The 26,888-nt window shown below is 45.5% G+C and overlaps 1 protein-coding gene across 2 annotated transcripts in view; it reads left to right on the forward strand.

Annotated features, from left to right (window-relative positions):
• Positions 1-20,369, forward strand: part of LOC106577237 (hsp70-Hsp90 organizing protein) — a 33,715-nt gene extending 13,346 nt beyond the window's left edge. The window contains exons 2-15 of one of the 2 annotated variants that reach the window (XM_014155155.2): positions 2,328-2,410; positions 3,002-3,085; positions 3,228-3,284; positions 3,470-3,673; positions 3,966-4,082; positions 10,349-10,394; positions 10,576-10,666; positions 12,058-12,199; positions 12,360-12,464; positions 15,443-15,533; positions 15,735-15,768; positions 15,940-16,120; positions 16,239-16,354; positions 17,709-20,369. In XM_014155155.2, coding sequence (XP_014010630.1) covers positions 2,328-2,410; positions 3,002-3,085; positions 3,228-3,284; positions 3,470-3,673; positions 3,966-4,082; positions 10,349-10,394; positions 10,576-10,666; positions 12,058-12,199; positions 12,360-12,464; positions 15,443-15,533; positions 15,735-15,768; positions 15,940-16,120; positions 16,239-16,354; positions 17,709-17,844 — 1,487 coding nt within the window. In that variant the 3' untranslated portion in view covers positions 17,845-20,369. The remainder of the gene's footprint in view (positions 1-2,327; positions 2,411-3,001; positions 3,086-3,227; positions 3,285-3,469; positions 3,674-3,965; positions 4,083-10,348; positions 10,395-10,575; positions 10,667-12,057; positions 12,200-12,359; positions 12,465-15,442; positions 15,534-15,734; positions 15,769-15,939; positions 16,121-16,238; positions 16,355-17,708) is intronic. The other variant, XM_014155156.2, reaches the window with a different exon arrangement.
• Positions 20,370-26,888: the final 6,519 nt, after the last annotated feature.

Raw genomic sequence — 26,888 nt, forward strand, 5'->3', positions numbered from 1 at the left:
GACATGATTTGGAAAGGCACACACCTGTCTATATAAGCTCCCTCAGTTGACAGTGCATGTCAGAGCAAAACTAAGCCATTAGGTCGAAGGAATTGTCCGTAGAGCTCCGAGACAGGTTTGTGTTGAGGCACAGATCTGGGGAAGGGTACCCAAACATTTCTACAGCATTGAAGGTTCCCAAGAACACAGTAGCCTCCATCATTATTAAATGGAAGGAGTTTGGAGCTGGCCGCCCGGCCAAACTGAGCAATCGGGGGGAAAAGGGCCTTGGTCAGGGAGGTGACCAAGAACCCGATGGTCACTCTGCTAGAACTTCAGTGTACTTGGGAGAACCTTCCAGAAGGACAACCATCTCTACAGCACCACCAATTAGGCCATTATGGTAGAGTGACCAGATGGAAGCCACTCCTCAGTTAAAGGCACATGACAGCCCGCTTGGATTATGCCAAAAGGCCTCTCCGACTATGAGAAACAAAATTCTCTGATCTGATGAAACCAAGATTTAATTATTTGGCCTGAATGCCAAGCGTCACGTCTGGAGTGAACCTGGCTCCATCCCTACAGTGAAGCATGGTGGTGGCAGTATCATGCTGTGGGGATTTCTTTCAGCAGCAGGGACTGGGAGACTAGTCAGGATCAATGGAAAGATGACCGGAGCAAAGTACAGAGATCCTGGATGAAAACCTGCTCCAGAGTGCTCAGGACCTCAGACCTCACCAGGACAATGACCCTAAGCACACAGCCAAGATAGCGCATGAGTGGCTTCGGGACAAGTTTCTGAATGTCCTTGAGTGGCCGAGCCAGACCCCGGAATTGAACCCGATCGAACATCCTATTTTCAGGAGATACCTGAAAATAGCTGTGCCGCGACGCTCCCCATCCAACTTGACAGAGCTTGAAAGGGATATGCAGAGAAGAATGTTAGAAATTATCCAAATACAGGAGTGTCAAGCTTGTAGCGTTATACCCAAGAAGACTTGAGGCTGTAATCGCTTCCAAAGGATCTTCAACAAAGTACTGAGTAAGGGGTCTGAATATTTATGTATATTTCAGTTTAGTATTTTTTTTATACATTTGCCAAATGATGGGGTGTTGTGTGTAGATTGAGGGGGGGGGGGAAAGATTTAATCAATTTTAGAATAAGGCTGTGGAAAAAGTCAAGGTCTGAATACTTTCCGATTGCGCCGTATTTCTAGAGAAGTCACATGTACACCTCTTGACTGCTGTTTCACTTCTTCATTTTTAATGTCCTCGTTTTCGGTCCATTGGTCTCCATCAGAATTCAGAGCTTGAAATGTAAAACACAGAAGATTGAGTCCTGTCAGTGTAAGACACATGTCAAACTCATTCCACAGAGGGCAGAGTTTCTGCACTCCTCCCTTGGACTTGATTGATAATTATGGTCACTGGTTAGTAAGGAACTTCCCTCATCTAATTGTCTCGGTCTTAATTGACAGGATAAAAAAAAAAAAAAACAGCAGACACTAGGCCTTCCATGGAATGAGTTTGACACCACTGTTTTAAGGCTTTGACCATAAACAATATAAAGAATTATATATATTCTCAGTTCTCCTTTTGCAGAAGGAACTGTTCAGTCGTTAGACTTGTGTGCGTGACAGACTGACTTGAATCTGATGGCAGCGAGCCGTGACCTGGTTCAAGCCTGTATCTGACCACACAGTTCTGTTAATGTTAGCAAGGTTTCAACCAATTCTCTATATCAGACATTGATTGGCTTACCTCTGAGCATGTAACGTATGAATAGAACCCTGATGTACACATTAGGAACACCTACTCTTTCCGTGACATAGACTGACCACCTGAATCCAGGTGAAAGCTATGATCCTTTATTGATGTCACTTGTTAAATCCACTTCAATCAGTGTAGATGAAGGAGGAGACGGGTTAAAGAAGGGTTTTTAAGCCTTGAGACAATTGAGACATGGATTGTCTATGTGCGCCATTCAGAGGAGGAATGGGCAAGACAAAATATTGATGTGCATTTGAACGGGGTATGGTAGTAGGTGCCAGGCGCACAGGTTTGAGTGTGTCAAGAACTGCAACATTGCTGAGTTTTTCACGCTGAACAGTTTCCCGTGTGTATCAAGAATGGTCCACCACCCAAAGGATATCCAGCCAACTTAAAACAACTGAGGAAAGGAAGCATTGGAGTCAACATGGGCCAGCATCCCTGTGGAATGCTTTCAACACTTTGTAGTCCATGCCCTGATTAATTGAGGCTGTTCTGAGGGCAAATGGGGGTTCAACTCAATATTAGGAAGTTGTTCCTAATGTTTTGTACACTCGTATGTTTTTGTTTTTTCCCAGAAGCCCCCAGTGCCCAGGGCCAGGAGGAGATGGAGTGTGGCGCAGCGACCCCTGACCCCACCAATGACGTCACACTGTCTCAGGTAAGGTAATCATCTTCAAATCATATTTTTTGCAGGAATCTCCATACGAATGATTTTCCTGAAAATGATGTGACACTATCAGTCAGAGGTAAGGACATGTTACATTGAAGGACAATGTATGTTTGACAGTATTCGGAGCATTGTGATCTTAAAAGTTAAAAGGCATGCTCTGGAACTTAGGCGACGACTGAGTATTTTTTTTAAACCTCCCGCTTTGGGCTGGATGTGCCAATGTGTAGTTCATACATGCATAATCTATGAGCGGAATTACTGTCTTACCTCAATTAGCCACGAAATCCCTAGTTTGAAAGCGACGTTTTTTCTGGGAGCTGTGCTGCACCATTTTTCCCTACATTTTCCCCCACGGGTACCAGCCTTCTAGCAATTTGACTTCAAGCCAATGAGCTTCAGTCCCTCCACATTTGAGTGACAGCCAACAAGTGTTGCGCACACACAGTAGATGATGTGGTGCACATATCTGCACAAATGTGACGTAGTATGCAATTTTTGAGGACCACTTACGGTTCGTGAGCACTACTTTCAGAACTACTGGCTAGAAAGTATACAGTAGTACAAGATAATGTCTTTAAGGAACAGGACATCAGTGGAGAGGACAGTCTGAGTGAGGAGGAGAAGGCCAAACGCAGAGTGGAGCGACGCAGAGCCAAGAGGAAGGTGAGCAACACACGCACACACCACACCTACTCCTCCTGAGCCATAGTGTTTAGTTAAAATAGATGAGACCTGCTCTGTCCATAGTGAACAACATAGTCATCTGTATTCCTGATGCGTGATGCTGTTTCTATGTTTCTCTCAGCGTCAACGGGAGCGCAAGAAGCTGGAGCAGGTGAAGACGCCTGAGAGCACCGAGCAGGTAAACTACAAACCAATATTACATGTCTTCTAAATTAATCTGAATCATATGACGATTAGCACCCTAATTTGCAGTTATCGAAAAAAGGAATGGTTTGTATAGAAAGGAATGGTTGTTATAAAAAGGATTGGACAGTTGGCATTCCAGCTAGGTTATAATATGCTCTGTAACTGTGTGTTTACCAGGACGCTGAAGATGAGGATGATGATGGTGGTGAATCTGAGGAGGAGGAAGCAGAGGAGAGCGATTCTGAGCTTGAGGAGGAGGAGCAAGAAGAAGAAAAAGATGATAGAGCAGCCATTCCTTGCTCCAAGGAGCCTCCCGCCCCATCCCCAGCCCCCTCGGGGACTAAAGGACCCCAGAAGACCGCTGCACGACACTCTGAAGAGGTAGTGATAGATTGACTCCTTCATCTTGGCAATGGCGTAAGAGCCTGGTCCCAGGTCTGTTTGTACTGTCTGTGACAATGACTATAGGAATTGTAAAGACTGCACAAATTGAGATGGAACCAGGCCAATTATGTAGTGTTGTTGAGTCAAGAAACCGTCTGGGAAGCTACCCAGGCTTGTGTAGGGGAGCCGTCTCTACTTGAGGAGTCTTAATACACACTCATGGGTACCTTTAGTAAACCATTCTCTCTCTCACACATATGATTTCTTTATTTTTGTCTCTCTACTATAGGAACCAGAGTGGGATGTGAGCAGTGCGTTCTTTGCCAACGCTGCTAGCCACATCAGGCCAAAAGGCTGGACCAAACCTGGGCGCAAGTCCAAGGAGAATGAGGGCAGAACCAGAGAGGTAAGTGGACCGTGAGCTTTGGGATATCTACCTTGCTGGCTAGCTGCTATGGTAAGAGTGGTGCTAGCCAGCATATCTAGCTAGATGTTTGCTGTGGTGGGTGTTTTGTTGATGTCTATCTGTAAGAGTTGTTGTGGCAACGATAGCTAGCTAGCTAGCTACTTAGAAGTTGCGCTGGTAGGAGTGTTGTTGGGGTTAAAGATGTTTCTGTGGTAGGAGTGTTGATGATAGCTAGCTAGCCGTCTGCTGTGCTGTCTGCAGTGAGACTTAGGATATCTTGCCATCTAGGAGTCACTGCGTTGTAGAAGTGTTTTGGGGGCTAAGGATAGCTAGGTACAGTAGCTATCTACTGTGGTAGGAGTGTTGGGGCTAAGGATACCTAGGTACAGTAACTATTTACTGCGGTAGAAGTGTGGGGTCGAGGGCTAAGGATAGCTAGGTGCATTATCTATTTACTGTGGTAGGAGTGTTGGCAATAGGTTGCTGTCAGTAGTAGGAGTGTTGATGACTAACTGTCTACTGTAATAGGGGAGACCAGGGGTAAATTGGACGCCTTAGTCTAGAGTGCTGTGTTAAATTGTGCTCAGGAGCATTTTTTACGTCTCTAAAGTGTTAAAATGGGTACTAATAGATGTGATTATTGAAAAAAAAATCAGTTTGCACCTTTTACTCATTCTAAATTGCCACCTCTCTTTTTTGGATTGTCCTGTGGAACATTCCCCATGTGTCTAATGATGTATCATTTTTCAGTAAGAAGAGGTGTTTTGATTGGTATAGTTGATGAAAATATACTGAACAAAAATATAAATGCAACAATTTCAACAACAATTTCAACAATTTCAATTTCATTTTCAGGGAAAAACAGGTAGTTGACTAATATTTTTTGTTATTATTGACAAAATTAACACTTCCCTGCAGCCTGTTACATTTAACCCCGCGTACGGGGTCAATTGTAACATTTCACTTCCGCCACTCTCGGTTGAATTGTAAACGACTGGTATGTCCAAGAAACGCAGTTATTGTGTAATGGTAGCTGAGACGTACAGTACCAGTCAAAAGTTTGGACACACCTACTCATTCAAGGGTTTTTCTTTATTTTTACTATTTTCTACATTGTAGAATAATAGTGAAGACATCAAAACTATAAAATAACACATATGGAATCATGAAGTAACAAAAAGTATTTAATATTTGAGATTCTTCAAAGTAGCCACCCTTTGCCTTGATGACAGCTTTGCACACTTGGCATTCTCTCCACAAGCTTTACCTGGAATGCTTTTACAACAGTCTGAAGGAGTTTTCACATATGCTGAGCACTTGTTGGCTGCTTTTGCTTCCCTCTGCGGTCCAACTCATCCCAAACCATCTCAATTGGGTTGAGGTCGGGTGATTTGTGGAGGCCAGGTCATCTGATGCAGCCCTCCATCACTCTCCACCTTATACAGCCTGGAAGTGTGTTGGGTCATTGTCCTGTTGTAAAACGAATGATAGTCCCACTAAGCGCAAACCAGAGGGGGGTTGTCAATGTAATAGTCCGGAGGCTATTTGATTAATTGTTCAGCAGTCTTATGGCTTGGGTGTAGAAGCTGTTAAGGAGCATTTTGGTCCTAGACTTGGCACTCCGGTACCGTTTGCCGTGCGGTAGCAGAGAAAACAGTCTATAACTTGGGTGACTGGAGTCTCTGACAATTTCATGGGCTTTCCTCTGACACCACCTGGTATAGAGGTCCTGGATGGCAGGAATGTTGGCCTCAATGATGTACTGGGCCATACGCACCACCCTCTGTAGTGCCTTACAGAGTCGAGCAGTTGCCATACCAGGCGGTGATGCAACCGGTTAGGATGCTCTCGATGGTGCAGCTGTATACATTTTTGAGGATCTGGAGACCCATGCCAAGTCTTTTCAGTCTCCTGAGGGGGAAAAGGTTTTGTTGTGCCCTCTTCACGACTGTCTTGGTGTGTTTGTACCATGATAGCTCATTGGTGATGTGGACACCAAGGAACCTGAAACTCCACTACAGCCCGTTGATGTTAATGGGGGCTTGTTCGTCCTGTAGTCCACAATCAGCTCTTTTGTCTGGCTCACATTGAGGTAGATGTTGTCCTGCCACCATACTGCCAGTTCTCTGACCACCTCCCTATAGGCTGTCTCATCGTTGTCGGTGATCAGGCCTACCACTGTTGTGTCGTCAGCAAACTTAATGATGGTGTTGGAGTCGTGTTTGGCCATGCGGTCGTGGGTGAACAGGGAGTACAGGAGAGGACTAAGTACACACCCCTGAGGGGCCCCAGTGTTGAGGATCAGCGTGCCAGACGTGTTGTTGCCTACCCTTACCAGCTGGGGGTGGCCCGTCAGGAAGTCCAGGATCCAGTTACAGAGGAAGGTGTTTTCGGCCCAGGGTCCTTAGCTTAGTGATGAGCTTCGTGGGCGTTATGGGATTGAACGTTGAGCTGTAGTCAATGAACAGCATTCTCACATAGGTGTTCCTTTTGTCCAGGTGGGAAAGGGCAGTGTATAGTGCGATTGCATTATCTGTGGCATTGTTTGGGCGGTATGCGAATTGGAGTGGGTCTAGGGTATACGGGAGGGTGCTGTTGATGTGAGCCATGACCAGCCTTTCAAAGCACTTTTGATTACTATCCAGTGCTATGGGGCGGTAATCAGTTAGGCAGGTTACCTTCGCTTCCTTGGTCACACGTACTATGGTTGTCTGCTTGAAACATGTAGGTATTACAGACTCAGGCAAGGAGAGGTTGAAAATGTCAATGAAAACACTTGCCTGTTGGTTCGCGCGTGCATTGAGTACATGTCCTGGTAATCCATCTGGCCCTAATGGCTTTGTGAATGTTGACTTGTTTAACCTCTCTGGGCTAGGCGGGACGAATTCGTCCCACCAACGCAACAGCCAGTTGAATCCCGTGGCGCGATTTTCAAATACCTTAGAAATGCTATTACTTCAATTTCTCAAACATATGACTATTTTACACATTTTTAAAGACAAGACTCTCGTTAATCTAACCACACTGTCCGATTTCAAAAAGGCTTTACAACGAAAGCAAAACATTAGATTATGTCAGCAGAGTACCCCAGCCAGAAATAATCAGACACCCATTTTTCAAGCTAGCATATGTCACAAAAACCCAGAAGACAACTAAATGCAGCACTAACCTTTGATAATCTTCATCAGATGACACACCTAGGACATTATGTTATACAATACATGCATGTTTTGTTAAATCAAGTTCATATTTATATCAAAAAACAGCTTTTTACATTAGCATGTGACGTTCAGAACTAGCATAAGCCCCCGCAAACTTCCGGGGAATTTACTAACAATTTACTAAATTACTCACGATAAACGTTCACAAAAAACATAACAATTATTTTAAGAATTATAGATACAGAACTCCTTTGTGCAATCGAGGTGTCCGATTTTAAAATAGCTTTTCGGTGAAAGCACATTTTGCAATATTCTCAGTAGATAGCCCAGCCATCACGGCTAGCCATTTAGACACCCACCAAGTTTAGCCCTGACCAAAGTCAGATTTACTATTACAAAAGTTTGATTACCTTTGTTGTCTTCGTCAGAATGCACTCCCAGGACTGCTACTTCAATAACAAATGTTGGTTTGGTCCAAAATAATCCATCGTTATATCCAAACAGCGGCGTTTTGTTATATCCAAACAGCGGCGTTCCAGACACTATCCGAAATGGTAAATCAGGGTCACGAGCATGGCGCAATTCGTGACAAAAAAAATCTAAATATTCCATTACCGTACTTCGAAGCATGTCAACCGCTGTTTAAAATCCATTTTTATGCAATTTTTCTCGTAAAAAAGCGATAATATTCCGACCGGGAATCTCCGTTTAGGTAAACAGAGGAAAGAAAACAAAGCATTCGGTCGACGCGGGCACGCGCCTGAGTCTCACAGTACTGTAACCAGCCACTACCCAAACGTGCTACTTTTTTTCAGCCAGAGCCTGCAAAGCCACGATTCAGCTTTTTGCCGGCTTCTGAGAGCCCATGGCAGCCGTAGGAAGTGTCACGTAACAGCAGAGATCCTTTGTAATGGATAGAGATGGCAAAGAAGGCCAAGAAATGGTCAGATAGGGTACTTCCTGTACAGAATCTTCTCAGGTTTTGACCTGCCATTTGAGTTCTGTTATACTCACAGACACCATTCAAACAGTTTTAGAAACTTTGGAGTGTTTTCTATCCAAAGCCAATAATTATATGTATATTCTAGTTACTGGGCAGGAGTAGTAACCAGATTAAATCGGGTACGTTTTTTATCCAGCCGTGTCAATACTGCCCCCTAGCCCTAACAGGTTAAAGGTCTTGCTCACATCGGCTACCGAGAGCATTATCACACAGTCATCCAGAACAGCTGGTACTCTCGTGCATGCTTCAGTGTTGCTTGCCTTGAGCCAAGCATAAAAGGCATTTAGCTCGTCTGATAGGCTTGCGTCACTAGGCAGGTCGCGTCTGGGTGTACCTTTTTGTAGTCTGTAATAGTTTTCAAAGCCCTGCCACATTGGAAGGGGGTCAGAGACTGTGTAGTAGGATTCAATCTTAATCCTGTATTGCTTGTTTGATGGTTCATCTGAGGGCAAAGCGGATTTCTTATGTGTCCGGATTAGTGTGATGCTCCTTGAAAGCGGCAGCTCTAGCCTTTAGCTCAATGCGGATGTTGCCTGTAATCCATGGCTTCTGGTTGGGATATGCAGGTACGGTCACTGTGGGGATGACGTCGTCGATGCACTTATTGATAAAGCCATTGGAATATGTTCCCGGGATTCATCCAGTCTGTGCTAGCAAAACAGTCCTGTAGCGTAGCATCCGCGTCATCTGACTACTTCCATGTTGAGAGAGTCACTGGTACTTCCTGCTTTAGTTTTTGCTTGTAAGCAGGAAGATAGAATTATGGTCAGATTTGCCAAATGGAGGGTGGGGGAGAGCTTTGTATGCATCTCTGTGTGTGGAGTAAAGGTGGTCTTTAGGTTTTTTATTTATTTTTTTCCCATCTGGTTGCTCATGTGACATGCTGGTAAAAATGTGGTAAAACTGATTTGTTTGCCTGCATTAAAGTCCCTGGCCACTAGGAGCACTGATTCTGGGTGAGCATTTTCTTGTTTGATTATGGCCTTAGTTGGTTGAGTGCGGTCTTAGTGCCAGCATTGGTCTGTGGTGATAAGTAGACGGCTACAAATAGTTTAGACGAGACATCTCTTGGTAGATAGTGTGGTCTACAGCTTATCATAAGGTACTCTACCTCAGGCGAGCAATACCTCGAGACTTCTTTAATATTAGACATCGCGCACCAGCTGTTATTGACAAAAATACACACAACCCCACCCCTCGTCTTACCAGACGTAGCTTCTCTGTTCTGCCGGTGCATTGAAAATCCCTCCAGCTCTATATTATCCGTATCATCGTTCAGCAACGACTCAGTGAAACATAAGATATTACAGTTCTTAATGTCCTGTTGGTAGGATAATCGTAGATCATCAATTTTATTTTCCAATGATTGCATGTTAGCAAGTAGGACAGGTGGGAGTTTACTCGCGCGCCTACGGATTCTCAGAAGGCAGCCCGATCTGCGTCCTCTTTTCCTCCGTCTTTTCATTTTACTATGTGTTATTTAATAGTTTTGATGTCTTCAATATTATTCTACAATGTAGAAAATAGTAAAATAAAGAGAACCCCTGGAATGAGTAGGTGTAAACTTTTGACTGGTACTGTATGTTTGTATAAAAACAGTCTTTTCATGAATAAGCAAAAGGCTTTTATCTGGTCTCCCATCGTGTTGATATCTGTAGGCCGTGGCAGGTTCAATGTCCTCCCTAAGGTGAGGTGAACTCTGCATCTGGAAGGCATGGTAAACAGTTATTGGAACGTTTATGTGTTTGACCTCGCATTGTCTCACACACACACATGCATAGATACATATACACATACACTGCCTCAGTGCACAGGCTTGAGCACGGTCAGTTGTGTCACTGGGTCAGAGGTTACCAACAGTTTTCTGTCTGTCTCTGTCTGTCTGTCACATTTTACTGATGTATCCTAGGCCTATTTGCTTTTTATCTAACACATTTCCACAAAGTGCTTATTAGCATGTTATAACAGCAACCCAGGCCTAAAGCTGCAGGTTACAGTGACAATAAACAGCTTCCTAGGTAGGACAAACTCTAGGGAGCTAATATGCGAACGAATTAATGTGTTTGCCTTACTTTTTCGGGAACATGTTCTGGTTTCTTCAGGTGAATGGAACAGATGCTGTGACTAAGAGAAGCGCCTCGTTGACAGGTGAGTGTGTGCGTTTATCCATCCATCCAGGTGTGGCAGCGTTAGGGCAGTGATCAATTACACACACTACTCTCTGTACACACCCTCAAACACATACGGGTGCACACACACACCTTGCTGTGCAAACATGCTCAGATGTTGTTTGTACATTTGAGCCTCTGGCTGTGTATGTGCCCTGTAGAAAAAGGGATCAAGCTGGTGCAGGAGGGCCAGTATTCTCAGGCCGTCGTTATGTTTACAGAAGCCATCAGATACGACCCAAAGGATTACAGGTAATATCACACTGTTATATGTCTGCATTATGTCACTTACTACCGCATGACCTCTGACCTCAATACGCTAGTTACAGTGAGCTCCAAAAGTATTGGGACAGTGACACCTTTTTTGTTGTGACAGGGGAGGTTAGCATTTTTGGGGGGGTATTATATTTATTTATCTAACTTTCTCACTCACTTATTCACGATTCATTAAGGATTATCCGTAATCATGGTAGCATCCACATTAATGTAGAAGTGTTTAGAAACATTCTATTCTTATTTACAGTAAAAGTGACTCCAAGATGACACTACATTAATTACCATTAATTTCTATTGGGCACAAAATAATCTGAAACACAACCAAAACAAACAACAAATGCATCCAACAAGTTTGCAAAGTCACAAGCTTGATGTAGTCATTGTGTTCTGGGAATATGGAACCAAATACTCAACTTTTTATTTCCTTAGTACATAGAAGTGAATTTGGCCCAATACCTTTGTTCCTCTAAAATGTACAAAAAGTGCTGTAATTTCTGAACGATTCACCTGATATCGATGAAAATACCCTCAAATTAATGCTGACAGTCTACAATTTAACCTCATACTTATTGTATCATTTCAAAGCCGAAACAACAAAAAATGAGTCACTGTCCTAATATCAATCAATCAAATGTATTTATAAAGCCCATTTTACATCAGCAGATGTCAAAGTGCTATACAGAAACCCAGCCTAAAACCCCAAACAGAAAGCAATGGAGATGTAAAGGCACGGTGGCTAGGAAAAACTCCCTAGAAAGGCCAGAACCTAGGAAGAAACCTAGAGAGGAACCAGGCTCTGAGCGGTGGCCAGTTCTCTTCTGGCTGTGCCTGATGGAGATCATAACAGTACATGGCCAATATGTTCAAACGTTCATAGATGACCAGCGGGGTCAAATAATAATAATCACAGTGGTTGTCGAGGATGTAACAGGTCAGTTGGCTTTTCATAGCCGCAGATGCTGTAGAGAGAAATATTAGAAAACAGCTCGACCAGGTGGACTGGGGACAGCAAGGAGTCATCTGGCTAGGTAGTCCTGAGGCATGGTCCAAAGGCTCAGGTCCTCCGGGAGGGGGAGAGAGCAAGAATTAGCGGGAGCATATTTAAATTCACACAGGACACCGGATAAGACAGGAGAATTACACCAGATATAACAGACTGACCCTAGCACCCCGACACAAAAACTACTGCAGCATAGATACTGGAGGCTGACTGTATCTAGCCGACATCAATACATTGGTACAGTATGACATAGACAATAAACCACAATTTACCGTGTGTGTGTGTCTCTGTATGTGTGTGTGTGTGTGTCTCTGTATGTGTGTGTGTGTGTGTCTCTGTATGTGTGTTTATCTGTCTGTCCGTCCAGGTTCTTTGGGAACCGGTCGTACTGTTATAGCTGTTTGGAGCACTACCCCCAGGCCCTGTCTGATGCTGAGAGGTCCATCCAGCTGGCACCTGACTGGCCTAAAGGACACTTCCGCAAGGGCAGTGCACTCATTGGGATGAAGGTGGACCACAGACTGCATATCTGTCCTCTCCTGTTCTATTGTATTCTATAGGATGCAAATTCTCCGTATAGTGATTATTCACCAATTATATAATATATGTTTATGCAGGCTTGAGGTGTGTTGACCTCCTGTGTGTGTGTGTGTGTGTGTGTGTGTGTAGCGGTACAGTGAGGCAGAGAAAGCCATGGAACAGGTGCTGAAGCTGGATAAAGACTGTGAGGAGGCTGTCAATGATCTCTACAACTGCAAAGTCTTACAGCTTATGGTGAACACACACATCTTTGAATACACACGTACATGTTCAAGCCTGCACACACACGTGGCTATGTGCTACCAACGTGCTCACGATACGTATGGGAAATGGCAATGTATAGCTGTTACAGATCTCCTAAACTGTTTCCTAGTCTCCTTTCTTTTATGAAAAGCAGCATAGGACAGGTAAACTGAAGTTTAGGTTTAGTGCTTTTCACACCACTACTCAGGGACCCACAGCTGTTCCATGTACAGTGCCGTGAAAAAGTATTTGCCCCGTTTCTCTATTTTTGCATATTTTGATACTGAATTTTGATACTGAATTTTGATACCAAAAATCTAATATTAGATAAAGGGAACATGTCGCGCTCGCTTGCCCACTCTGTCGCGCTCGCTCGCCCGCTCTGTCCCGCTCACTCGTCCGCCCTGTCGTGCTCGTCCGCCCTGTCGTGCTCGTCCGCCCTGTTGCGCTCGCCCGCGCTGTCCCGCTCACTCGCCCGCCATGTCGTGCTCGCCCGCCATGTCGCGCTCGCCCGCCCTGTCGCGCTCGCCCGCCCTGTCGCGCTCGTCCGCCCTGTCGCGCGCCCTGTCGCGCGCCCTGTCGCGCGCCCTGTCGTCCTCTCTGTCGCGCGCCCTGTCGTCCTCTCTGTCGCGCGCCCTGTCGTCCTCTCTGTCGCGCGCTCTGTCGTCCGCTCTGTCGCGCCCGCCCTGTCGTCCGCTCTATCACGCCCGCCCTGTCGTGCCCGCTCTGTCTCGCCCGCCCTGTCGCTCCTCGCCCGCTCTCCCTCTGTCGCTCCTCGCCCGCTCTCCCTCTGTCGCTCCTCGCCCGCTCTCCCTCTCTGTCGCTCCTGGCCCGCTCTCCCTCTCTGTCGCTCCTCGCCCGCTCTCCCTCTCTGTCGCTCCTCGCCCGCTCTCCCTCTCTGTCGCTCCTCGCCCGCTCTCCCTCTGTCGCTCCTCGCCCGCTCTCCCTCTGTCGCTCTCGTCGCCCGCTCTCCCTCTGTCGCTCCTCGCCCGCTCTCCCTCTGTCGCGTCGCGCCTCGCCCGCTCGCCCTCTGTCGCGCTCTCGCCCGCTCTCCCTCTCTGTCGCTCCTCGCCCGCTCTCCCTCTGTCGCTCCTCGCCCGCTCTCCTCTGTCGCTCTCGCCCGCTCTCCCTCTCTGTCGCCCGCTCTCCCTCTGTCGCTCTCTGTCGCCCGCTCGCCCTCTGTCGCTCCTCGCCCGCTCTCCCTCTGTCGCGTCGCGCCTCGCCCGCTCGCCCTCTGTCGCGCCTCGCCCGCTCTCCCTCTGTCGCTCTCTGTCGCCCGCTCTCCCTCTGTCGCTCCTCGCTCGCTCTCCCTCTGTCGCGTCGCGCCTCGCCCGCTCGCCCTCTGTCGCGCCTCGCCCGCTCTCCCTCTCTGTCGCTCCTCGCCCGCTCTCCCTCTGTCGCTCCTCGCCCGCTCTCCCTCTGTCGCTCCTCGCCCGCTCTCCCTCTCTGTCGCCCGCTCTCCCTCTGTCGCTCTCTGTCGCCCGCTCTCCCTCTGTCGCTCCTCGCCCGCTCTCCCTCTGTCGCGTCGCGCCTCGCCCGCTCGCCCTCTGTCGCGCCTCGCCCGCTCGCCCTCTGTCGCTCCTCGCCCGCTCGCCCTCTGTCGCTCCTCGCCCGCTCTCCCTCTGTCGCTCCTCGCCCGCTCTCCCTCTCTGTCGCCCGCTCTCCCTCTGTCGCTCTCTGTCGCCCGCTCGCCCTCTGTCGCTCCTCGCCCGCTCTCCCTCTGTCGCTCCCTCGCCCGCTCGCCCTCTGTCGCTCCTCGCCCGCTCTCCCTCTGTCGCGTCGCGCCTCGCCCGCTCTCCCTCTGTCGCGTCGCGCCTCGCCCGCTCGCCCTCTGTCGCTCCTCGCCCGCTCGCCCTCTGTCGCTCCTCGCTCTCTGTCGCTCTCTGTCGCCCGCTCTTGCTCTGTTGCTCCTCGCCCGCTCTTGCTCTGTCGCCCGCTATCTCGCCCGCTATTGCTGTCGCTCCTCGCCCGCTCTTGCTCTGTCGCCGCTCTCCCTCTCTGTCGCTCCTCGCCCGCTCTCTCTCTGTCTGTCTCTCTGTCTGTCTGTCTGTCTGTCTCGCGCTCTCTCAATTCAATTCAAGGGTCTTTATTGGCATGGGAAGCATATGTTAACATTGTCAAAGCAAGTGAAGTAGATAATATACAAAAGTAAACATTACACTCACAGAAGTTCCAAAATGAATAAAGACATTACAAATGTCATTATGTGTATATATGCAGTGTTGTAACTGTGCAAATGGTTAAAATACAAAAGGGAAAATAAATAAACATAAACATGGGTTGTATTTACAATGGTGTTTGTTCTTCACTGGTTGCCCTTTTCTTGTGGCAACAGGTCACAGATCTTGCTGCTGTGATGGCACACTGTGGTATTTCACCCAGTAGATATGGGAGTTTATCAAAATTGGGTTTGTTTTCAAATCTTTGTGGATCTGTGTAATCTGAGAGAAATATGTGTCTTTAATATGGTTATATATTTGGCAGGGGGTTAGGAAGTGCTGCTCAGTTTCCAGCTCATTTTGTGGGCAGTGTGCACATAGCCTGTCTTCTCTTGAGAGCCAGGTCGGCCTACAGCGGCCTTTCTCAATAGCAAGGCTATGCTCACTGAGTCTGTACATAGTCAAAGCTTTCCTTAAGTTTGGGTCAGTCACAGTGGTCAGGTATTCTGCCACTATGTACTCTCTGTTAATGGCCAAATAGCATTCCAGCTTGCTCTGTTTTTTTGTGAATTCTTTCCATTGTCTCAAGTAATTATCTTTTTGTTTTCTCTTAATTTGGTTGGGTCTAATTGTGTTGCTGTCCCGGGGCGTCTGTTTCTGTTTGAGCCCCAGGACCAGCTTGCTAAGGGGACTCTTCACCAGGTTCATCTGTCTTTAGGTTATGGAAGGTTTGGGAATCGCTTCCTTTTAGGTGGAAGCGCTCCCTCTCACTCTGTCTCTCACTCTCGTCTCTCTCTTCTCTGTCTCTAGGATCTGGGTTTTGAGGAGGGACAGAGTGTGTCTCTGCTGGAGCGATTCACCACTCTACAGGCTGTGCTGACCTCACCTGAGGCTTCTAGGGGTGAGGACACATACCACTGTGCAGGCCGTGCCAGTGGTATGGAAAAACATGCAATTTCTCGTCTTAAGCCTAGAGGGCAGCAATGTCATGAATTAGTCTAATTTAAATGACATGGGAAGGAAAGGGAACACATTTCTGAGCTATTGCTGCAATGTAGATGTTTTGTGTGATCTAATTCAGTTGTCTTCTCTCTTTCCTCAGTGGTGAGCCAGGATTCCTCATTGGGTTTGCCAGGGTAGGTGGATATTAGCCAATCTCATTGACCCAATAAGGGTCAGGGGTCATAGAAAATAGAAAAACATACATTTTTGATTTCCTTATTTGGTGTGGACAAGTATGTGTAACTTGTTGTCTGTGTGGACATAAGTGATGTCTCTTCCCTGTTCGGCCTCTCTTCCTCCTTCAGGTCCCCGTGTGTCTCTCTCTGGGTGGGGAACGTGACCGCTGAGCTGACTGAGAAACACCTGTTGGACCTCTTTAAAACTTACGGGGAGATAGACAGCATACGAGTTCTCCACGAGCGGTTCTGTGCCTTCGTCAACTTCAAGAACGCCAACAAGGCATCGCGGGCCATGGAGAAACTCAACGTGAGTGGCCTTCATAAGATGCTGTGTTTTTTTTCTGTTTTTTATTTTGTATGTCTGTATGTTTTAACTTTTTCTATTCTATTGCCATTAATGTATTAGTATGTGTGTTCCCCCACAGGGCTACAGTATAGAGAACACAAGGTTGGTGGTTCGCTACCCAGACCATCGCAGCCAGAGGGTTCTGCCTATCCCCCTCAAGACCAACTCACTTGCATTGCAACAGGCAGCTGCTGGGTAAGAAAACACCCTTTTAAAGCTGAGATCTGTGAAAGGTGAAATGGCGCCCCCCCCCCCCACAGGCGCTTGACCTAAAACTGCAAAAGGTGGAATAGCTATCCCTTACTTCTCCAGAGTCAGATGAACCCTTTTTATGTCTGGATCTAGTATGAAGAAAGTTGGAGGTAGTTTCGTGAGCCTATGCTAACCAGCCTTAGTGCAATGACTGGACGTCTATGGTATCTACTAGTATGCTAGCAGTTACTATAGACTTCCAGTCACTGTGCTAATGCTAGTTAGCAACTGCACACAGGGAAATAAAAACGTATTCCACAAGTTAATCTCAGGGTTCAACCCAAAGAATGGAAGAGAGGCGCAGTGCCACCTTGCTGACTGTCAGCACCACTATGTTAAAAAAAAACATTTGTTATGATATTTTTTTCCCCTAGATTACAGGTGTTCAAAAACACAATCTCGGCACTGCCCCCCTCAGGGCCTCCCAACCAGCCGTACTCAGCAGCACCATCTTGTTAAAAACTCCATATGAAAAGCCTTCATCTGACTCTGGGGAAGTAGATAAAGGGCTTCATCTGACTCTGGGGAAGTAGATAAAGGGCTTCATCTGACTGGGGAAGTAGATAAAGGGCTTCATCTGACTGGGGAAGTAGATAAAGGGCTTCATCTGACTCTGGGGAAGTAGATAAAGGGCTTCATCTGACTCTGGGGAAGTAGATAAAGGGCTTCATCTGACTCTGGGGAAGTAGATAAAGGGCTTCATCTGACTCTGGGGAAGTAGATAAAGGGCTTCATCTGACTGGGGAAGTAGATAAAGGGCTTCATCTGACTCTGGGGAAGTAGATAAAGGGCTTCATCTGACTCTGGGGAAGTAGATAAAGGGCTTCATCTGACTGGGGAAGTAGATAAAGGGCTTCATCTGACTGGGGAAGTAGATAAAGGGCTTCATCTGACTCTGGGGAAGTAGATAAAGGGCTTCATCTGACTCTGGGGAAGTAGATAAAGGGCTTCATCTGACTCTGGGGAAGTAGATAAAGGGCTTCATCTGACTCTGGGGAAGTAGATAAAGGGCTTCATCTGACTCTGGGGAAGTAGATAAAGGGCTTCATCTGACTCTGGGGAAGTAGATAAAGGGCTTCATCTGACTCTGGGGAAGTAGATAAAGGGCTTCATCTGACTCTGGGGAAGTAGATAAAGGGCTTCATCTGACTCTGGGGAAGTAGATAAAGTATCCCTTTAAAATAAAGCAAGAGGAAATCCGTTGACGACGAGCTACGTGGCCCACTTTAACATTTTGTATAATTTCATCCCAAAATCACATTTTCGTAACTTTCTAACCTTCTTGCCCCTTCTCCAGTCCCAGACGTTGTGGCCCAGTGAACGGAGACGAGTGTTACTTCTGGAGGACCACCGGCTGCCATTTTGGGGACAAGTGTCGCTACAAACACATTGCTGAACAGAGTGGCAAAGACAGGAAGCCCTGGCAGCCCTGAGCACCGTTTCAAAACGAATACATTTTTATTTGTCACATGCACCCAATACAACTGGTGTAGACTTTACCGTGAAATGTTTCCTCCTCAATTCTGGCCTTTTATAAAAACTGGCACCCCGTTATGACGATGGGCTCAATATTAAATGGACAGTGTAGGACTGTTGTTGTGATGGAGGAGAATGTTCAGACTAATAAAATGGAGGACAGCATAATGAGTGCTATAATAGAAGCGCATTAGGACTGTAATAATGGACCAGAAGACATCAGCAGTCCCCCTTGACCACAGCTGGGCCTTTAGGCTTTGCATGGCAACGAACCTCAACACCTTGAAGCCTTAAAACCTTGCTAGCCTTACAGCTAGCCCTACGGCTGGCATCAGTTATCCCTACGGCTAACGTCAGTCCTATTGCTGTCTGGGGTTTGTGGCATAGGGAACTGGGCTCTCCACCTCGTCCTCATCTCCCATCCATGTCTCTCTCTTCCCATGCCAATACCACCAGAACGGACCAGGCCAAGCCATGCTGTCCACACCAAAGGAGAACCAATAACCACCCAGACCACCACACCAAAGACCCAGCAGCCATCCAGCCTGCAGCAGATTCAACCTGACGTTTCAGTTCATCCATAAGAAAGAGGTTCCTCCCTTCCACTCTGCCTTGGTGCTAAGTAACCTGCCTCCTAAAATGGTCATGTTAGTTAAGCACCACATGGAATTAAACGGACTGAAACAGAGGGACTACCTGTATTTCTCCAATATGAAACACTCATTTTCCTTTGCCACACATTTTCAAACGTTTTCTTTGTCATGCCCTAATGAACATGGCCCAGGGCTTGCAATACAGTGGGCTATGGGCTCTGCTATTGGCCTTAGCTAAATGGGCCATTGCAATGTGTGAGTGGAGCAGAGAGGTGTACCACCAATTTAACAGATAACCTTGTTTTTCAATGTATTAATCCATGTTTCATTTTACCACTGTACCTGATGGCAAACAGATGAAATGCACACTCCAAATCTGTTGGGTGATTTTGACACTGAGAACTGACAAACGTTTTTCTATGTTTGTCAGGGTTTGTTTAAAGTTTAGTTTGCCAGCCCTTAAAATATCTGGAAAATAAGCATCTTGTTTGTAAAATGAACCAAATATGTTTCTTGCTCTCTGTTTCAATCTACCCTCTCTAGACCTTGCACCTTCTCAATGTGTCCCATTAAAGGACAGTGTCACTGAATGTCTAGGCAAGACCCGAAGCTTGAGGGTACATCTCAGCAGTCTAAAGTGGCTAGCTGAAGCTATGTAAGACCAAGCTAGCTGCATCTTTGGTTTACATCTGTCTGATTTTACTAATGGTACAGTAGTTATTGGAGGTTGGTTTTCAGGAATGGGTTCACCACTTTGCAGTAAAGCCCTCTTAGGCTCTTCTCACACTATCGTCTGTCCCTGCAGTGTTAGGCTGTCATTCTGTCCCTGTGTCATTTTTAAGCTGTCAAGAGCTGTCCGAGTGAGGGTGACACCCAACACTGTAGGGGAGAGGCTTTGGACACGGAACTACACCTACTTTCCCATTTTTGTGTTCCTCTTCAGATTTTCACCATTCTGTAGACCCAAGGCTTCCATGTCGGTATTTAGTCTGAACCAAAGAATGCTTCTAGACAACCAAAGGCTGTCTGCGCTGGTAATACCTGTAAGCTGTTTCTTTATTCCTGCACTCAAGCCTTCAAATGCAAATGGATAACTTCTCCGAGACCCAGTGAATCAAAACAAGCCTCTCGTGGTGAGGAGCTGTAGCTGCCACTAGAAATGGAAAAGTCATTTTTCTTAGTCCACACTACTCTATATCTCAAACTGTGTGTACAGACGAGTACAGGCTATTTATTTGCATATTTATATGTATATTTGCTTTACCTGTGAGACCATAGTGGTTGGTTGGTATATTATTCAAATGATGACTCCCCAGACGCTAGAACTTTCTGGGCCGGTTTGTAGTAGTGCAATGTATATTCTCCATTGAAGTGATTTTTAGTCCAGGACTAAGCTTAGTCTGGGAAATCAGCCCTATCTGTTTAGTAACTGTTGAGAGAAAGAATTGTTATTAAATGTGGTGGGAGTTTCTGCTTTTTTTGTGGTTGCCTGGTTTCCGGCCTCGTAGAGATTGGTCAAAGAAATCAGAACTTCATATTAGAATAAAGTCATGTGAGAAAACACTATACTATTATCTTTAAAAGACTCACAGAAGTATGTTTTCTTAGTTCAGTGATCCCAAGTACACAGTATTCACTAATTTGGGCAAATGCATGTTTTATGAGTTAGAAATTAATAAAGTATTTATGTGCTAAGCCCAGTTTTAGTATGAGTCCATTTCTCTCGAGTCCCAACTTTAGGAGAAAGTGTTTTTTAATGACTATGTACGCCCCAAAACGTTTAACTCAAGCAATGTAATCTCTGTTCATTCCAAATTGACAAAATATTTTAAATGTGTGAAAGAGTCTGCCAATGAGTCATTTTGTACATAATATATTAATTCAAATAATTTCAGCCTCAGTCAATTTTTCTGTTTTCTTCCTGCTGTTTCTTCCACTTGAATATTTCTTAATTTTGTTACATTACAGCCTTATTCTAAAATGTATAAAATATGTTTTTTCTTCATAAATCTACACACAATACCCTAAAACGACAAAGCAAAAACAGGTTTTTAGAATGTTTCGCTGATTTATAAAAATAAAAAAAATATTTACTTCTGTAAATAAGGTATTTGCTATGTGACTCTAAATTGAGCTCAGGTGCATCCTGTTTCCATTGATCATCCTTGATGTTTCTACAACTTGATTGGAGTCCACCTGTGGTAAATTCAATTGTTTTGGACATGATTTGGAAATTCACACACCTGTCTATATAAAAATCCCACAGTTGACAGTGCATGTCAGAGCAAAAACCAAACCAATTTTACATTTTAGTCATTTAGCAGATGCTCTTATCCAGAGCGACTTACAGTAGTGAATGCATACATTTTCATACATTTCATTTCATGCATTTTTTTTTTGTACTGGCCCCCCGTGGGAATCAAACCCACAACCCTGGCTTTGCAAACACCACGCTCTACCAACCGAGCCACAGGGAATGCATGAGGCCATGAGGTTGAAGGAATTATCCGTCGAGGCACAAATCTGGGGAAAGGTACCAAAACATTTCTGCAGCATTGAAGGTCCCCAAGAACACTTCCTAGAGCTGGCTGCCTGACCAAACTGAGTAATCGGGGGAGAAGGGCCTTGATCAGGGAGGTGACCAAGAACCTGATAGTCACTGACAGATCTCCAGAGTTCCTCTGTGGAGATGTGAGAAACTTCCAGAAGGACAACCAACTCTGCAGCACTCCACCAATCAGACCTTTATGGGAGAGTGGCCAGACGGAAGCCACTCCTCAGTAAAAAGCACATGACAGCCTGCTTGGAGTTTGCCAAAAGTCTCCTAAAGGACTCTCAAACCATGATAAACAAGATTCTCAGGTCTGATGAGACCAAGATTGAATTATTTGGCCTGAATGCCAAGTGCCACATCTGGAGGAAACCTGGCACCATCCCTATGGTGAAGCATGGTGGTGTCAGCATCATGCTGTGGGGATGTTTTTCAGCGTCAGGGACTGGGAGACCAGTCCGGATCGAGGAAAAGATGAACGGAGCAAAGTACAGAGAGATCCCAGGACAAGTCTCTGAATGTCCTTGAGTGGCCCAGCCAGAGTCCGGACTTGAACCCGATCAAACATCTCTGGAGAGACCTGAAAATACTTGTGCAGCGACGCTCCCCTTCAAACCTGACCGAGCTTGAAGGATCTGCAGAGAAGAATGGGAGAAACTCCCCAAATACAGGTGTGCCAAGTTTTGTAGCGTCATACCCAAGAGGACTCGAGGCTGTAATCGCTGACAAAGGTGCTTCAACAAAGTACTGAGTAAAAGGTCTCAATACTTATGTAAAGGTGATATTTCAGTTTTGTATTTTTTATAAATGAGCAAAAATGTCTAAACCTGTTTTTGCTTTGTCATTATGGGGTATTGTGTGTAGATCGATGAGGGGGGGAACGATTTAATCCATTTTAGAATAAGGCTGTAACGTAACACAAAATGGAAAAATTCTAGAGGTCTGAACACTATCCGAATGCACTGTAAGTTAACCAGTGGAGTCATCCTCCTCACACAAGTACACACCCTCTTCTATTCACTGTATTCATGGCACCGCACAACTGTCCTATTCTGGTACATATTCTGCACTTGTGGTTATTTATCAACTATATAAAATATGGTTATGCAGACCACTGAAGGTAAGTGTGCGTGTGTCTGTGTGGAGAGGTACAGTGAGGCGGAGAAAGCCATGCAACAGGTGCTGAAGATGGATAAAGACTGTGAGGAGGCTGTCAACGATCTCTTCAACTGCAAAGTCTTACAGCTTATGGTAAACTCACAGATGACTGATGATACTGGGTTAGAAGTAAAATCAGCAAAAAAAGAACTGTCCCTTTTTCAGGACCTTGTCTTTCAAAGATAATTTGTAAAACTCCAAATAACTTCACAGATCTTCATTGTAAAGGGTTTAAACACTTTCCCATGCTTGTTCAATGAAGCGTAAACAATAAATGAACATGCACTTGTGGAGCAGTCGATAAGATACTAACAGCTTACAGACGGTAGGCAAATAAGATCACAGTTATTAAAACTTAGGACACTAAAGAGGCCTTTCTACTGACTGAAAAACACCAAAAGAAAGATGCCCAGGGTCCCTGCTCATCTGCGTGAACATGCCTTAGGCATGCTGCAAGGAGGCATGAGGACTGCAGATGTGGCCAGGGCAATGAATTGTAATGTCCATACTGTGAGACTCCTAAAACAGCGCTACAGGGAGACAGGACGGACAGCTGATCGTCCTCGCAGTGGCAGACCATGTGTAACAACACCTGTACAGGATCGGTACATCCGAACATCACACCTGCGGGACAGGTACAGAATGGCAACAACAACTGCCCAAGTTACACCAGGAACGCACAATCCCTCCATCAGCGCTCAGACTGTCCGCAATAGGCTGAGAGAGGCTGGACTGCGGGCTTGTAGGCCTGTTGTAAGGCAGGTCCTCACCAGACATCACCGGCAACAGTGTCGCCTATGGGCACAAACCCACCGTCACTGGACCAGACAGGACTGGCAAAAAGTGCTCTTCACTGACGAGTCGCGGTTTTGTCTCACCAGGGGTGATGGTCGGAGGAATGAGCGTTATACCGAGGCCTGTACTCTGGAGCGGGATCGATTTGGAGTTGGAGGGTCCGTCATGGTCTGGGGTGGTGTGTCACAGCATCATCGGACTGAGCTTGTTGTCATTGCAGGCAATCTCAACACTGTGCGTTACAGGGAAGACTCCTCCCTCATGTGGTACCCTTCCTGCAGGCTCATCCTGGCATGACCCTTCAGCATGACTGCCACCAGCCATACTGCTCGTTCTGTGTGTGATTTCCTGCAAAACAGGAATGTCAGTGTTCTGCCATTGCCAGCGAAGAGCCCGGTTCTCAATCCCATTGAGCACGTCTGGGACCTGTTGGATCGGAGGGTGAGGGCTTGGGCCATTCCCCCCAGAAATGTCCGGGAACATGCAGGTGCCTTGGTGGAAGAGTGGGGTAACATCTCACAGCAAGAACTGGAAAATCTGGTGCAGTCCATGAGGAGGAGATGCACTGCAGTACTTAATGCAGCTGGTGGCCACACCAGATACTGTTACTTTTGATTTTGACCCCCCTCCTTTGTTCAGGGACACATTATTTCGTTTCTGTTAGTTACATGTCTGTGGAACTTGTTTAATTTGTCTTAGTTGTTGAATCTTGTTATGTTCATACAAATATTTACACGTTAAGTTTGCAGTTGACAGTGAGAGGACGTTTCTTTTTTTCCTGAGTTTATTTTGTTCGCAGTGTGGTTTAGCTTGCTTAACACCAGGGGGCGTAGTATAATCTATTAATACTGAACTCCACACAAACAGAAGGGAGAGTGAGTGTTTATATATACCTTGAATATTTAGTTTTCCAGAAAAGGCATTGACATGTTGGTTTAAATCACTCCTGTGACACTCACTAGCCTAATTCAGAGCTGCTGCTGATCAGATGGGCTATATGGTGGCCCTATCATCACACACAGAAGGAAGCTGGGTGGAAACAATGGAGGATTGTGTATGTAAGCAAGATAAAAGCGTATGGTGGTTAGTATGCGTGATGGAGGATGGATTGTGTGTGTGTGTGTGTGTGTGTTTGTCACAGATAAAAGTTTATTGTGGTTAGTATGTGAGGTAGATGGAGTAGGGAGAGTGTAACCACTAACCAGGGGGAGAAGGATAGACATACAGATTACAGTACTCTTAAAAGCATGGGGAAAATCAACTGCATGCCCTAATTCCAAAAATGTTTAAACAAAGGTGTGTGTGTGCATGCTTTTGTGTATCTGAAAGATTGAGAGAGAGCATGTATTTCTGGCCTGCCTTGGCTGATTATGGCTAAGGGCAGAGCAGGGCCGGGCTGCGTAATTAGAGAGGTGGAGATGGCGAGAGAGCTCAGCCACAGCAACTATACTCTTAGAGACTGTGTCTCTCGCTCTCTCTTTCTCACTCTCACACACACACACACTCTTCAACCTCCTCTTCCAATCGTTATGTCAGGCACATTAGCTACACATACACTGCTCACACAGTCAGTTCCTCTTTGTCTTCACAGATGTTTCTCTCTCTTTCTCTCTCTCTCTCTCTCTCTCTCTCTCTCTCTCTCTCTCTTTACGTATTTCTGAGCACCTCCAAGACGTATGATACCTACTAATGGTCTAGTTACTTTAGACAGAGACAAAAGTAGGGATGTTGGTCGGGGAGGATGGGTGGGCGTAATCTGTGACCGTCTAGCAATCCAAAGGTTGCATGTTCGAGTCACGTCGGTGACAACAGTAGCATTTTAGCTAACCTTTCCCCTAACCCTTATTCTAAACTTAACGCAATTCACCTAACTTGCTACCTAAATGACCTAAACTTTGTCATTGTAGTTCTAACCTTTTAATGTAAATTATCCTAACCATTGTTGTTAGTTCCCTTAACTGCTAACATAAATTCTTCCTGTCATTTTCCTTTGTTGTCACAGCGCAACAAGCAACCTGGTATCAGAGAAAGATGTATAATACTATACGTCCCCCAAAATGTATCATAAGTTATTTATCCAATTTGTAAGCTATTTTGCGACTAGGTAAGACGTATGACACTATACATCCTATAAATCGTATGACATTTTACGACCACTATTCCATTCATAATGTAACCTAACGTAACGTAATATATAATACGAAAGGGAGTGTCGCAGATTAACATAAAGAATAAAACAAACTGCCCTGAGTCCCCGTTGCTCTGTGTTGTCCAGTGTGATCTCTCGCAGCCTTGCTTTGGGTGTCCCGGTCATGTATTTTTGGCTGCTTTCCCTTCTTTTGTCCTGTGTCATCCATCCAGTGTGACCTCTCTGATAGGGGCCTGTTCTTCCAGTGTGACCTCTCTGATAGGGGCCTGTTCTTCTAGTGTGATCTCTCTGATAGGGGCCTGTTCTTCTAGTGTGATCTCTCTGATAGGGGCCTGTTCTTCTAGTGTGATCTCTCTGATAGGGGCCTGTTCTTCCAGTGTGATCTCTCTGATAGGGGCCTGTTCTTCCAGTGTGATCTCTCTGATAGGGGCCTGTTCTTCCTGTGTGATCTCTCTGATAGGGGCCTGTTCTTCCTGTGTGATCTCTCTGACAGGGGCCTGTTCTTCCTGTGTGATCTCTCTGACAGGGGCCTGTTCTTCCTGTGTGATCTCTCTGATAGGGGCCTGTTCTTCCTGTGTGATCCCTCTGTTAGGGGCCTGTTTTTCCAGTGTGATCTACAGATAGGAGCCTGTTCTTCCAATGTGATCTCTCTGATAAACCTCTCTGATAGGAACCTGTTCTTCCATTGTCACCTTGGAAGAACAGTATCTGCATTGGCGAAAAGCAGATGTTTCAGGTTTTCAGGGATACAATATTTTCAACCTAACTTCCGTTTACCCTGAAAAACAGAAGTGTGGACTCTTCTACGCCTGCTATACAGTGGTGTAAAGTAGTAATGTAGTTTTTGGGGGTATCTACACTTTACTTTACTATTTATATTTTGGCAACTTTTACTTTTACTTCACTACATACCGAAAGAAAGTAATGTACTTTTTACTCCATACATTTTCCCTGACACCCAAAAGTACTCCTTACATTTTGACAGGTCAACCCTACTGCATCTGATCTGGCAGACTCACTAAACACAAATGCTTTGTTTGTAAATTATGTCTGAGTGTTGAAATGTGCCCTTGGCTATCAGTCAAAAAGAAGAAAAAAAGAAAATTGTGATGTTTGGTTAATATCAGGAATTTGAAATAATTTTTACTTTTACTTTTGATACTTAATAACTCTACAGGATCGGTGTCCCCTCCACGGGATGGTTAAGCTAATGTAGGGTAATGTGATTAGCATGAGGTTGTAAGTAACATGAAAATGTCTCAGGACATAGGCATATCTGATATGGGCAGAAAGCTTAAATTCTTGTTAATCTAACTGCACTGTCCTTTTTACAGTAGCTATTACAGTGAAATAATCCCAATCTATTGTTTGAGGAGAGTGCACAATTATGAACTTGAAAATATTAATATTAATAAACCATTTAGGCACATTTTGGGCAGTCTTGACACAATATTTTGAACAGATACGCAATGGTTCATTGGATCAGTCTAAAACTTTGCACATACACTGTCACCATTTAGTGGCCAAAATCTAAATTGTGCCTGGGCTAGAGTAATACATTATGGCCTTTCTCTTGCATTTCAAAGATGATGGTACAAAAAAGAAACACATTTTTTTCTTTGTTATCTTTACCAGATCTAATGTGTTATATTCTCCTACATTCATTTCACATTTACACAAACTTCAAAGTGTTTCCTTTCAAATGGTATCAATAATATGCAGATCCTTGCTCCAAGTCCTGAGCTACAAGCAGTT

This window comes from Salmo salar, chromosome ssa18 (assembly GCF_905237065.1).
Source record: "Salmo salar chromosome ssa18, Ssal_v3.1, whole genome shotgun sequence".
In the NCBI taxonomy this organism is placed as follows: domain Eukaryota; kingdom Metazoa; phylum Chordata; class Actinopteri; order Salmoniformes; family Salmonidae; genus Salmo; species Salmo salar.